This window comes from Hemicordylus capensis, chromosome 3 (genome assembly GCF_027244095.1).
Source record: "Hemicordylus capensis ecotype Gifberg chromosome 3, rHemCap1.1.pri, whole genome shotgun sequence".
Taxonomy (NCBI): Eukaryota; Metazoa; Chordata; class Lepidosauria; order Squamata; family Cordylidae; genus Hemicordylus; species Hemicordylus capensis.
In genome coordinates this window covers 29,599,597-29,613,426 of record NC_069659.1, presented here as the reverse complement: position 1 = coordinate 29,613,426, position 13,830 = coordinate 29,599,597, and the positions used below count along the sequence as shown (strand labels likewise).

The following is a 13,830-nucleotide window of genomic DNA, read 5'->3' as shown; positions in this document are numbered from 1 at the left end:
ACTGGCTTGTGGATAGACAAACAAAATTTGTTTGTCTGCTCTTCGGTTCTTGCTGACTTAAATTCAAACTGAGAGGTTCTCCTTCTCTCTTCATAAGAGACTGTTTATTGTTTTCTTAGCCTATGTTTTAGTAAGTAATAAATATCAAACTCTTGTTTCTCAGTTAAAATTGGCTTCCTGTAAGATAAGTAATTTATCTGTGACAGTTGTGAGAATAAAATAGGAGAGCACCATGTCCACTACCTTATGTTCCTTGGAAGAAAGGCAGTATAAAAGTTTAATAATTACATAAATATGCAATCTGAGGCTAATAATACCCACCTGTCTTACAAGAAGCTGGTTCAGATGAGACACTGACTGCAGCAAGCGATGAGGGCAGGGTTGCACTGAAAGTGACAGGAGAATGTGAGGACCAGTGTTCCCCAAAACAAGGATTCCCAGATATTGGTCATATTCACATGTAATGCAAGACAGTGGGTCTATTGGACCCACGATTCTCCCCCACCCTGGTGCGCTTACCTGTTCACCTTCAGATGTAAAGGGTAGGATCCAAACAGCAGCCTGTAACACTGCAAAGAAGAGGGGGAACTGGTTGCATGAAGGACAGCCCTGGCAGCCAATCACAGTTGGAGAGAGGGAGGAGCTTCCTCCTCAATTCCAGTTACAGCAACTGCAGACTGCAATTCAGATGTACTGCAGCTGGCTGCAAACCTCAGGTAGGAACAGCAAAACTCACTACATAATGAGGGTTCAAATTGGAGTTTGGGGAGGGAAACCTTGTGTTACTTGTTCAATGGGGCTGAGGTTGTTGGAAGTGAAGGACTATATGCTGTCTCTTGTCTCAATGACATAGGAGGACAGACTAGTCAGTCAGAGGGATAGAGGGTCAAGACATTGAACATCCCTTCTCTACTGCTCTAACACTATCCCTTGATATGCAGAGTGCTATTCTTAGGGACTTCCTTCCTTCCAGCCACTTCCTTCCTCTTCACTTCTTTCTCCCTTGCAACATGGAAGATCCTCTCTCCCTGCACCATGTGTGCAGAGATGCAGACTCCATCTCTATCCAGTTAGCTAGCTAGCTAGATTAGAGATCCTATCTCTTCACTTTACTATCTAGAATGGAGTTTTATAATAAATACTCCTTATATTGATTTGAAACTATGAACTGGCTCCAAGTTATTTTACTCTCAGCATACACGCATGCCTAGCCAAATTCTGCTGTGTTGTGCCTCTGTCTACTTTGCTATAATGAAAAAGGGTTTCTCTTACCAGAGAGAATTCCCAACAGAAGTTGCATGCATCCAGATGTACACGAAATCCAACCTCTACCCAATATAACTCCAGTTTCCCACTACGTGTGAATGCAGCTGTTGTTGACTACAACTCCCACAATCCCCAGCCAAAGGCAATTGTATCTGGGGATGCTGGGAGCTGTAGTTAACAACACCTGGGAAACACTGGTCAGTACCCTGTTTAAACAGGGTTGTAGAAGGTGATTCAGATGATACCCCCTCACATGAGGAGAGCTGGTCTTGTGGTAGCAAGCATGAGTTGTCCCCTTAGCTAAGCAGGGTCCACCCTGGTTGCATATGAATGGGAGACTGGAAGTGTGATCACTGTAAGATATTCCCCTCAGAGGATGGAGCTGCTCTGGGAAGAGCAGAAGGTTTCAAGATCCCTCCCTGGCTTCTCCAAGATAGGGCTGAGAGAGATTCCTGCCTGCAACCTTGGAGAAGCTGCTGCCAGTCTGTGAAGACAATACTGGGCTAGATATACCAATGTTCTGACTCAGTATGTGGCAGCTTCCTATGTTCCATGTTCTTATGATTGAGCCCCCCACCCCCCGCCACCAACAGTGGTGACTTCCTTAGATTTAGCAGGGAGAGCAACTGTCCAGCTTAGCTCAGCATAGTGTCTCTCCAGTGCAGGCCTGCTCAACTTTGGCTCCCCAGCTGTTTTTGGACAACAACCCCTCTAAACCCCAGCAACAGTGGCCAATAGCCAGGAATGGTGGGAGCTGTAGGCCAACATCTGCAGGAGGGCCACAATTGAGCAGGCCTGCTCCAGTGACTATTGCTGGTGTCTTCTTTGTATTTGACTATTGCTGGTGTCTCCGTAATTGCAGCAAGTTGTTTGTTTCAGAATGTGAGCCCTTTTTGGACAGGGAACCATTTTCTCATCACTCTCCCTATGTAGATTTATTTGAGAAGCAGTATGTAAACAATAATGACTGACATCCCAAGCAAGGAAGCACCAATGCAGCAAGCAGAGCAGACTACAGCACTTCTGGACTATGCCAATATGATAGCCCTCCTTCTTATGCCCATATAGTGTGATTTTGATGATGGTGATTTGGATGATCTCCCCTTCCCTAGAAAATCTACCTGAAAATATGTCCCTGAGGGCTGAGCAGTCCAAATAGTCACCACCACCACCTATCTGAAACCAGGAAGAGGTGGTAAGACCAGAGGCGTAACTAGGGAAAACGGCGCCCAGGGCAAGCATTGGAATGGCGCCCCCCGCGCCCCCAACATGCTACATTATACTTAGGTTTTTCCTCACAAGCGCCCGCCGCCGCCGCCGCCAAGCCAGGCCACTGACTGGCCGCCAGGCGCCAGCAAAGCAATGGGGGGGGGGTGCGGGCGGCGCGGAAGGGACCGCTCGTGGGGGAGGGGGTGCCGACGCGCTCCCTTGACTGCTGCAGCGCTGCTGCACTGAGCAGGAAACATTTGTATTAACAAAAAATTAAAAAAAAAATTAAAAATAATTTTTTGTCATGGCGGCGCCCCCCATGTGACCAAAAAAGATGGCGCCCGGGGCACATGCCCCCCCTGCCCCCCCTATAGTTACGCCTCTGGGTAAGACTGATAGCTGAACCAGCATTGAATTTGTTCTATCTTGGAATGTAGGAACTACTACAATGATGACCTGTTGCAATTACTTTTAAAAACTACATCTTGACTTCAGCTTTTGAGTCAAGGTGTAATTTTCAAATTGTAGTTGCAGCAAGTTGTTTCCCACAGTGTGAGATAGATTTAAAATTATTGTACTTGCTAACTGGCATAAGATCCCTCTTTGGCTCATTGACCGGATATCTATACATCTTTTAAAATAAATGGCAATCTAAAGTTCAGACGCTCTGTCCTCAATAGTGGCTGCTTCTTCCTTCCTCTCTGTGTCCGGGCATCCTCCTGTGATGTCAGGGCAGGTGTGCTCTTAGTGCCTCACTCTTTCCTGCCTCACCCCACCAGGGCATTGCAATTCCCAGCCTGGCGAATACCAGCCCATGTGCCTCAGGTTAATTCTGCAAGAGGATGAGACAGCAGAGAGTGGGGCCAGGGGCCTAGTGACTATTGAGCAAGGGGGGACAATTGTCACCAGGCCCCAAGGGTCTGAGTGGGCCCAAGGCTCCCTCCTCACCCTTGGCCAGGGCGCCCGCTTGCCTCTTCCCTCACAGCCAGCAAGCAAAGCACTCGTGGGCTGGGAGCATGAGGCACGCCCCTCACGCTGGCTGGGGAGGGATAAAATCCCCCCCCAAGGTATTGCCCCCCCCGCCTGACATCTGGCATCAGATACAAGGGGGTGAGTCCAGTGCTGAGAATGAGGCTGTCTCAGCCCTGGGATGGTTCCATTTTCCCCGTCAGCAGTTGGTGGTATCTCCAGGAAATGAAACTCTGCTGGGGCTGTTACAACCTCATTCTTGGCATTGGAGCTGCCTCCTTGTGTCTGACACAGGGGGCATGGCTTGGGGCACACACTTCACACGCATGAAGGAACACCTGCCCCCTTCTCCGCTAAGCTTCCTATGTCCCTGAGTGGGGCAGCCAGGGCTGAGAAGAAGAGTGAGAACAAGCCACACCCGGGGCTCACTTTCCATGCCCCCAGCCCTGCCTATACCAGCCACTACTGCTTGGCATAATTCCGTCCTTCTCACATGTTGCAGCAGGTGTTCGTCTGAACCAGCCCTGAGAGAAAGAAAATTCTGCCAAATTAGGAAGTTGCCTTGTAGTGAGTCAGACCCTTCATTCATCCAGCTCAGTACTGTCTACACTAACTGGCAGTAACTCTCCAAGGTTTCAAGTAGGAGTCTCTCCCAGCCCTACCTAGAGATGCTGCTAGGGATGTGCTAACCTGGGCATGCAAATAGCCCATACGCATGCACGGTGGCCTTCAAAATGGCCACCACAAGCAGGCAGAGGGCCCCATAAAGACCGAGGGGAGGCTGGTGGGGTAGGGGGAAGCTTCAGAGATCCCCCGTGGCTGTGGCAACACCCCCTGGAGGCAGCAAAGTTACCCCGGGCCCGGTGGTGAGTTAATTTTTTTTAACTTGTTGAACTCTGGACCAACTTGAACTTGAGCTGAACTGGGGGGCGGGGGGGGGGGTGTCAGCGGTGCACAAAACCGATCATGCCTGGTCTGGTTCAAGTCTGGTCTGGACTCAAACCAAACTGGGCAAACCGGTTTTGTGCACACCCTTAGATGCTGCCAGGGGATGCATCTGGGATGTTCTGCACAAAAGCAGATGCTCTTGCACTGAGTTATGCCTCCCCCTGGGAATATCTTACAACAGGCAGCTTGCACATGTAGTCACCCATCCAAGTGCAAACCAGGGCAGATTCTGCTCAGCAAAGGGGACAATTCATGCTCACTACTTCAGGACCAGCTCTCCACCCCTATTCTGAGGGAGAGAAAGAAGCTCTTGAGAAGAAGTTAGATTCTGGAGGAGTTCATGAGGTGTTCAATAAGGGGATGTTGAGAAGGGCAGGGACTGCGAGTCTGGGGGAGAGCAGCAGCTTTCTACTGTCAACAGCTATAGGCCAGCACGAGGAGACTGAAACCCGAAACTGAGGCAAGCCTGAAAATCTGCTTCATTATCTACTTTGTGGAATACAAAACCTGTTTCTGATCCATCTTGTTTTCAGTGTCTTGAATAGCAACCTTCTGAGGGAATTGAGGGTGTGTGTGTGTGTGAGAGAGAGGGAGGGAGAGGGAGAGAGAGAGAGAGAGAGAGAGAGAGAGAGAGAGAGAGAGAGAGAGAGAGAGAGAGAGTCACCTCTGCTAACTAAGAGGCATCTTTCAAAGTGGTGATTCTCTTTATTTAGCAAGGGGAGAGCAACTGGCCCTATCCAACCCCAGAACAGCATCCCTTCAGTGGCTGTTGCTGGTATCTGCCTTATGACCCTTTGGGGACAGGGGACCATCTTATTTATGTATTATTTATTTTTCCATGTAAACCACTTTGAGGAATTGGGTTGACGAGCAGTATATAAATGTAGTAGTAGTAGTAGAAGTAGTAGTAGTGAGATATGCATTGATTTATAAATATTATTAACAACATATGATATGCCTCTAAATCCCTTGCAGTGTTGTGTTTGTCCCTCAAGTGTAGATTCTGGAAGAAATAGGAGAGGTTTACACATGGACATCCAGGGCTGGTGTTCAGGGTGGGAGGGGAGGGTTCTGTGCTCCACTGCCCCTCCGTGTGATGTTCCAGTGAGATGGGTATCCTCCAAACTAGCCCATGGCTATTATTCTTCAACCATGTTTCCACAGCTAGAGCTAGGAAGAGCTGTCTATAATGGAGCGTTCCATCTGCCTGGTGCTCTTTTTGACCCTTTCTTGCTGTGTCCATGTTATGGAGTTCCTTCCCTACCTTGAGGTGATAAATGGAGGACTTTGGGGCTATTGGGGAAAAGAAGAATATTGTGACCATGGATATGCTGTTGGTTTCATGCTGAAGGTAAAACTCACCCTGTACCCTGCTTTTCAGGCAGACTTGTGTGCCATTGGTTACTTCTGAATGCTCCACCCTTCTTTCTTTTTGTCTCCCCATCAGAGCATTGTTCAAAAAATCCCCTAACTGTAAGAGCTGTTCAACATTGGAATAGTCTGCCTTGTGCAGTAGTGGGCTGTCCTTCACCGGAGGTTTTCAGACAAAGACTGGATGATCACCTATCAGGAATGCTATAGCAGTTCCCTGCATGGACACAGGGTGCTGGTCCAAACAGAAGACCTCCAAGTTCCCTTCCAACATTCCGTGATCCTACATACCATGTGGCATGTGGATGAGAAAATCATTCCAGAACTCAAAGAACACAGATGTAGTTTACAAATAGGACTGATTTCCAGATTTAGGGGCCTTGGAAAGCTGCGATCCCTGGGCCCCCTTGCACTAGGTGGTCTCCTGAAAGAGTCACAATACTACCACCAACATCACCACCACACAAAGGCTATAGTGTTGGTGAGAGGTTATCTAAGGGGTTAGCGGTGTGGCCCCTTCTGAAGATTCTGGGCTCTCAGTTGTTGCCCAGCAATGCTGACTCCTAAGACTGGCCCAGATTAAGAACATAAGAACAGCCCTGCTGGATTAGGCCCAAGGCCCATCTAGTCCCAGTATCCTGTTTCACACAGTGGCCCACCAGATGCCACTGGAACCTTACAGGCAGGAGTTGAGGGCATGCCCTCTCTCCTGCTGTTACTCCCTTGCAACTGGTACTCAGAGGCATCTTGCCTTTGAGGCTAGAGGTGGCCCAGAGCCCTCCGACTAGTAGCCATTGATAGACCTCTCCTCCATGAAATTATCCAAACCCCTCTTAAAGCCATCCAGGTTGTTGGCTGTCACCACATCTTGTGGCAGAAAATTCCACAAGTTGATTATGCATTGTGTGAAAAAATACTTCTGTTTGCTGGTCCTAGATTTCCTGCCAATCAATTTCATGGAATGACCCCTGGTTCTAGTGTTAGGTGAGAGGGAGAAGAATTTCTCTCTATCCACTTTCTCCACACCATGCATGATTTTATAGATTTCTATCATGTCTCCCCACAGTCGTCTTTTTCCTAAACTAAATAGCCCCAGGTGTTGTAGCCTTGCTTGATAAGAAAGGTGTTCTAGGCCCCTGTTCATTTTGGTTGCCCTCTTCTGCACCTTTTCCAGTTCTACAATGTCCTTTTTTAGATGTGTTGACCAGAACTGCACACAGTACTCCAGGTGTGGCCACAACATAGTTTTGTATGAGGGTATTATAATATTAGGAGTTTCATTTTCAATCCCCTTCCTAATGATCTCTAGCATGGAATTGGCCTTTTTCACAGCTGCCGCACATTGAGTTGACACTTTCAATGAGCTGTCCACCACGACCCCAAGATCCCTTTCCAGGTCAGTCACTAGAAGTTGATATTGGTGTTCTACCACTAACTATTATGGCTTCCTCCAAAGCATCCTGGGAATTACATCACACAGCCTCCAGGGACATATTTTTGGGAGTCACCGTTAGTTTCAGGGGGAAGGGGAGACTGATGAAAATCTCTCCCTAGTAGTGGATAATCATTAACTGCACCAGCACTTCATTGGTCTGGATGTTAGCCAATCTTTTGCCTCTATTGTCCTATTGGATATGCTGTTTTGCTTCCCTCTTCTTTCAGCAGTGGGATGTTCAGGAGAATCTGGGGTCATTTTGTTAACCTTAATGGTGATGGTGGTGGGATGCACTGGAATCTTATGTTGTCCTTTGTGAAAATGTGTTCACTTAGAAGGAGCAGCAGGGAAGTAGCAACAACTAACCCTGGAAGTATAACCACCAGAGCAAAGTCCCAGAATTCAACTAGCAAAAGAATGGATTTTCCACTCTATTCATGAGTGGTTCATGAATCAAGAGTGGTTCATTCATGATCAAGAGTGGTTCCTGAAATACTGCCCAGAGCAGATTGCATTCCTATGTGAATGGGTAAGTTTAAGTGTTAGGCAAATCCCATCCAGTCAGATTCATTGGTTGGGTCAGAAAAAAGGAACGATTCCCCCCAATGTGGAAAACAGGACATTGTTTTGACCCCCAGTTTCAGGTCTGTTTTGACCCTGACATGTCACCAGTGATGTCACTAGGAACATGGCGAGGCTCAGTCTAATTCCTCCCACAGGCTCCTATAAATTTCCAGCCTGCCTTCCTTTTCTGCCTGCCTCCCTCAGCCCCTGCAAGATCTTTTCCTTTATTGTTGTGGCAGTGGTAGCAGGAGAATGGAGAGACACACCTCTCTCCCTGCTTCCCTTTCTGACATCTTGTGCACAGGCATCACAGTGTGCAAGGAGTCGGGTGTCAGGGGACTGTAGTATTCCCAGCAGTTCTATCTTAGGTTAGTAGTGCTGCAGAAACTACTATTCCTAGTAGTTTTCCCAGTGCAAACTATGATTCTGGCATGCTGTGTTGACTGCATCAGGCAAGGCGGGGGGATAGAGAAAGATGTCTTTCCAGTCTGCTGCCACTGGAGCCATGGGAAGGATTAGTGGGGGAAGAAGGTCCTCAGAATCAGGAGGTGGCAGGCAGGCAGGCAGGCAGGCAGGGCTTAAGTTCCTCCCCAGCTCAGATCAAAATCTGAGTTGGGGGAGAATTTTTTATATTGTCATGCTTTTCTTGCATTGGATGAGAACATGATGGAACTCCTTCTTATGGATTGGCTAACATGATGATGATGATGATGATTGATGAATGATGCTGGAACTATCAGATTTGACTTCCAAATTGTGTTTCAGTAACATATTTCAGCATATACCGCTCAGAACCTTTGGAAGGTTAGGGCAGTATAGAAATGTAATAAACAAGTAAGTAAGTAAGTGTCACTGTGGGTGGTACTGTGTAGCCTTCAGAAAATTCCCTGTAGGGCACATCTTGTTCTGAACCACAGGTTTATCAGAGCCTCTCTATCTCTTCTATACCAGGTAGAGCCATACCAAGGTAGTGGAAGACAGTATGATGACACATCCCTGAACGGCATCCGTCTACAATGCTCTGATAATACATTCATTTCATCCTCCGTTGGAGAGTGAGTTGCTCTTTGCTTTTGAACTACGACTACTACTTGGGTGCAACCAAAGTGCTGTCTCCTGGGCTGATTCTGTTACTTCGTGTTTATTAGTAGCCACTTGGGAGGTCGGAGAGGGTGAGGAGAGGAAGGGGGGTAGTTTCTGTCAGCTTCCCTGACCTCGCTTGACAAACAGCAGCCATCTTGCCCTGCCTGCACATTCCTGATCCAGCCGAGGAGGTTTGTGTCTGCAGCCCGGAGCTTCTGAAGACAAGCTTGCTTGCAGGTTGATTGCTCTCCTGCTCTACCTGTGCCTTCTACCTGAATGCTTGACTAATTCCACCTGTCCCTGAAGACCAGAGATCTCTCATGAGAGGGGAGATTTCTGGAGCCCTTGGGAGCATAAATTGGAAGAAGACACTCCGGAGGCATAGCTGACAGGGCAGCTGTGGACCGCTTTCAGGCAGCCACCAAAGGTGCAGAAGAGGGCAATCAAAATGATCAGGGGCCTGGAGCACCTTCTTTATGATGTTAGGCTACAGCATCTGTGGCTCTTTACTTTGGAAAAGAGGCAACTAAGGGGAGACATGACTGAGATGTATAAAATTATGCATGGAGTAGAGAGTGGACAGCGAGAATTTTTTCTCCCTCTCATAACACTAGAACCAGGGGTCATCCCATGAAACTCAAGGTCGTGAAATTTAGGACCAACAAGAGGAAATACTTTTTCACACAGCACATATTTGTTTGTTTTATTACATTTATATCCCGCTCTTCCTCCAAGGAGCCCAGAGTGGTGTAAATGGTTGTTTATTCTCACAACAACCCTGTGAGGTAGGTTAGGCTGAGAGATGTGTGACTGGACCAGAGTCACCCAGTGAGTTTCTTGGCTGAGTGGGGATTTGAACTCAGTCGTCTCTGGTCCTAGTCGAACACTCTAACCACTACACCACACTGGCTCTCTACTGAACTCTTTGCCATGGGATGTGGTGATGGCCACCAGCTTGGATGGCTTTAAAAGGGCCTAGAAAGATTCATGGTCGACAGGTCTATCAATGGCTACTAGTCTGATGGCTGTGGGCCATCTCCAGCCTCAGAGGCACAATGCCTCTCAATACCAGTTGCAGGAGAGCAACAGCAGGAGAAAGGGCATGCACATGCCTCTTGCCTGTGGGCTCCCCAGAGGCATCTGGTGGGCCACTGTGTGAATCAGGATGCTGGACTAGATAGGCTTTGTTCCTGACCCAGCATGGCTGTTCTTATGTCGAAATTTGCCTCCCCTGTGCATGCACCAATGCAGTGTTAGTCTGGAACTCTGGAACCTCTCTGGCAGCACTGCTGTTTCCTTAGTTTACATGTCAGCCACTCTTTACTTAAAAAGAAAAGATGCTCAATGAATGGAAGCATTGACTTTCATCCAGCACTTGAATTAAACCCTTTGAGAGTAACCCTGCTAACTGGGCAATGAGGCACCTTTCAAAGTGGTGATAATCTTTATATTAAGCAAAGGGAGAGCAACTGGCTTGTTTCGAAGACAATATCCCTTCAGGACAGCATCCCTCCTGTGGCTGTTGCTGGTGTCTCCACTCTTTCTTTTAGTCTTTGAGCCCTTATTATTCTTTTTTAATGTAAACTGCTTTGAAAACATTTTTTGTTGAAAGGTGATATATCAAGTGATACAGGTGAAACTCGAAAAATTAGAATATCGTGCAAAAGTTCATTAATTTCAGTAATGCAAATTAAACGGTGAAATTGATATATGAGACAGACGCATTACATGCAAAGCGAGATAAGTCAAGCCTTAATTTGTTATAATTGTGATGATCATGGCGTACAGCTCATGAGAACCCCAAATCCACAATCCCAGAAAATTAGAATATTACATGAAACCAATAAAACAAGGATTGTAAATAGAACAATATCGGACCTCTGAAAAGTATAAGCATGCATATGTATTCAGTACTTGGTTTGGGCCCCTTTTGCAGCAATTACTGCCTCAGTGCGGCGTGGCATGGATGCTATCAGCCTGTGGCACTGCTGAGGTGTTATGGAAGACCAGGATGCTTCAATAGCGGCCTTCAGCTCTTCTGCATTGTTTGGTCTCATGTCTCTCATCCTTCTCTTGGCAATGCCCCATAGATTCTGTATGGGGTTCAGGTCAGGCGAGTTTGCTGGCCAATCAAGCACAGTAATCCCATGGTCATTGAACCAGGTTTTGGTACTTTTGGCAGTGTGGGCAGGTGCCAAGTCCTGCTGGAAAATGAAGTCAGCATCCCCATACAGCTCATCTGCGGAAGGAAGCATGAAGTGCTCCAAAATCTCCTGATAGACGGCTGCGTTGACCCTGGACTTAATGAAGCACAGTGGACCAACACCAGCAGATGACATGGCTCCCCAAATCAACACAGACTGTGGAAACTTCACACTGGACCTCAAGCATCTTGCATTGTGTGCCTCTCCATTCTTCCTCCAAACTCTGGGTCCTTGGTTTCCAAATGAGATGCAAAAGTTGCTCTCATCAGAAAAGAGGACTTTGGACCACTGAGCAACAGACCAGTTCTTTTTTTCTTGAGCCCAGGTAAGATGCTTCTGACGTTGTTTGTTGTTCAGGAGCGGCTTGACAAGAGGAATACGACATTTGAAGCCCATGTCCAGGATCCGTCTGTGTGTGGTGGCTCTTGATGCACTAACTCCAGCCTCAGTCCACTCCTTGTGAAAGTCCCCAACACTTTTGAATGGCCTTTTCCTGACAATCCTCTCCAGGCTGCGGTCATCCCTGCTGCTTGTGCACCTTTTTCTTCCACACTTTTCCCTTCCACATAACTTTCTATTAATGTGCTTTGATACAGCACTTTGGGAACATCCAACTTCTTTTGCAATTACCTTTTGAGGCTTTCCCTCCTTATGGAGGGTGTCAATGATGGTTTTCTGCACAACTGTCAAGTCAGCAGTCTTTCCCATGATTGTGATTCCTAATGAACCAGACTGAGAGACCATTTAAAGGCTCAGAAACCCTTTGCAGGTGTTATGGATTGATTAGCTGATTGGAGTGGGACACCTGGAGCCTAGACTGTTGAACCTTTTCACAATATTCTAATTTTCTGGGATTGTGGATTTGGGGTTCTCATTAGCTGTACGCCATGATCACCACAATTATAACAAATTAAGGCTTGACTTATCTCGCTTTGCATGTAATGCGTCTATCTCATATATCAGTTTCACCTTTTAATTTGCATTACTGAAATTAATGAACTTTGCACGATATTCTAATTTTTCGAGTTTCACCTGTATATGGGGATGATGTGAGTTGTAGACCAATAGTAATAGTAATTAGGCCTGTGCACCAACACATATGTTGGGTTTGGGTCTGATCAAGGGGTTAGTGGAGGGGGGGGCATGCAGGAACAGAGTGCTGGTACTTCTCGGCTTCTCTGGGTGTCAGGGTGGGCATGACTATGGCCATGGGGACTATCATGGAGAAAGCCTGCACTTCCAAATTTGCAACAACCCTCCTGGGTTTGACCCGATCTAATCCAACCCCACAGATGTTGGTGCAAGGTGGGGGCGGAGAGAGAGAAACAGAGAGAGCGCGCAGATCTCACTGCCATTTGGAGCTCCATAAAGTTCTGATGTTTTCAAATGTGGTCAGAAAAGTCCAATCTAAACTGGGCTCTGCAAGTTTGGTTTCATACTCTTTCCAAACCCCGTTGATCTGGGTAAAATCATTTCCGATTTTTCCGACCTGATCCACCACCACCCCCGCCCTACCATTTCTGATTTTACTGAACCAATTATGCACACCCCTAATAGAGCAATACTTTTAGGAATTATACTGTATGTCCTGCTGACAGAAGAACAGCTGATTTCTCAGGTTAGTTCTCTTGTGTCCTTTGGCAGGTGGGGTTTTTGGGGTGAGAGCCAGACTTGTCCCGCCAGGCATAGATTGATGTCCTTCTCTCTGCAAGTGGAAACACCTCAGTTGCTTGGGGATGATACGGCAGCCAACAACATCAGGTTTTCCTGTGATGATATGCAAGAGACTCAACTGGAAGGCAATTCACATGAATGGGGACGTTTCGGCAAATGGAGCACCAAGTGTAAACTAGGCATATGCGGGATGCAGACAAAAGTGGAACCTCCGCAAGGGTTTTATGATGACACAGCACTGAATGATGTGAGGTTCTTTTGTTGTATTTAGGCCATAAGCTTTCCCCTCTCTTGATAACCTAAGTGCCTGGTAGCATTCCCATGGATTGGTTATACATGAATTTGGCCCGCAATTGAATTAAGTCTTACCTTTGAATGCTGATTTGCGTGTGCTTTTAAAAAATTTACTGAGCTGTACATTTATCACCTCTGGATGTTGGGGGGGGGGAGGGGGGGAAGAAGAGCAATAGGACATAACTATATAGGCCTCTAATTGATAAATAGCTTTCAAGATGTCCCGGTGATCTGGTGGAATCAGTGAGCCTTGAGCATTTTCTGAAAATGAGGAGGGAGGGAGCAGTTGAGCAGTTCTCAAGGGGAAATGAGGCCACCACAGAGAAGACATGCTGCCAATGGGCGTAGCATCCATTGGACAAGGGGGACAAATTTTCCCCAGCCCGGAGGGCCAGGGCCCCCACAAGGGACCCACAAAGCTGCCACTGGGCGCTGTTGGGGCATGCAGCACCTTCCCCCGCGCTTCCCCTGAGCGTCCTCCTCCCAGCCCCTCACTGCTGCTCCACCCCCTAGCCTGGATGCCATGTAGGAGCGGCCAGTGGAGCCTGCCCCTATCCGTCGCCACCCCTGGACAGAGGACAGCGTCATCCGGCCCCGATCTGCACTATTGAGCCGATGCTGCTGTGGCCACCCTCCCAAAAGACTGAGTTCAAGAGATGGGGAGGGGAAGGGTTTGGCGTGGGAGGGGAGGTTGCCCCACGCCCTTGCATCTGAAGACAGATACAGGGGGCATGGCTTGGGGCTCTGGGGCATGCGTGTGAGGAGGCCCCTTGGCTAAACTTTGTCCCTCAGCCTCCCAGAAACCTCGCTATG

The 13,830-nt window shown here is 47.7% G+C and overlaps 1 protein-coding gene across 1 annotated transcript; it reads left to right on the top strand.

The window, feature by feature from the left end:
• Window positions 1-583: 583 nt before the first annotated feature.
• Window positions 584-13,099, top strand: LOC128350948 (vitelline membrane outer layer protein 1-like). The gene is made up of 4 exons (XM_053309880.1): window positions 584-716; window positions 5,557-5,743; window positions 8,714-8,817; window positions 12,694-13,099. Exons 2-4 carry the CDS (start codon window positions 5,582-5,584, stop codon window positions 12,992-12,994), a joined length of 567 nt encoding a protein of 188 aa, XP_053165855.1. The 5' UTR covers window positions 584-716; window positions 5,557-5,581; the 3' UTR covers window positions 12,995-13,099.
• The last annotated feature ends 731 nt before the right edge of the window (window positions 13,100-13,830 follow it).

Coding starts and splice junctions, on each gene's coding strand:
- LOC128350948 (XM_053309880.1), top strand. CDS start 5,582: ATGGAGCGTTCCATCTGCCTGGTGCTCTTTTTGACCCTTTCTTGCTGT. Junction 5,744..8,713: donor CTGTTGGTTTCATGCTGAAG/GTAAAACTCACC, acceptor CTTCTATACCAG/GTAGAGCCATACCAAGGTAG. Junction 8,818..12,693: donor ATTTCATCCTCCGTTGGAGA/GTGAGTTGCTCT, acceptor GTCCTTTGGCAG/GTGGGGTTTTTGGGGTGAGA.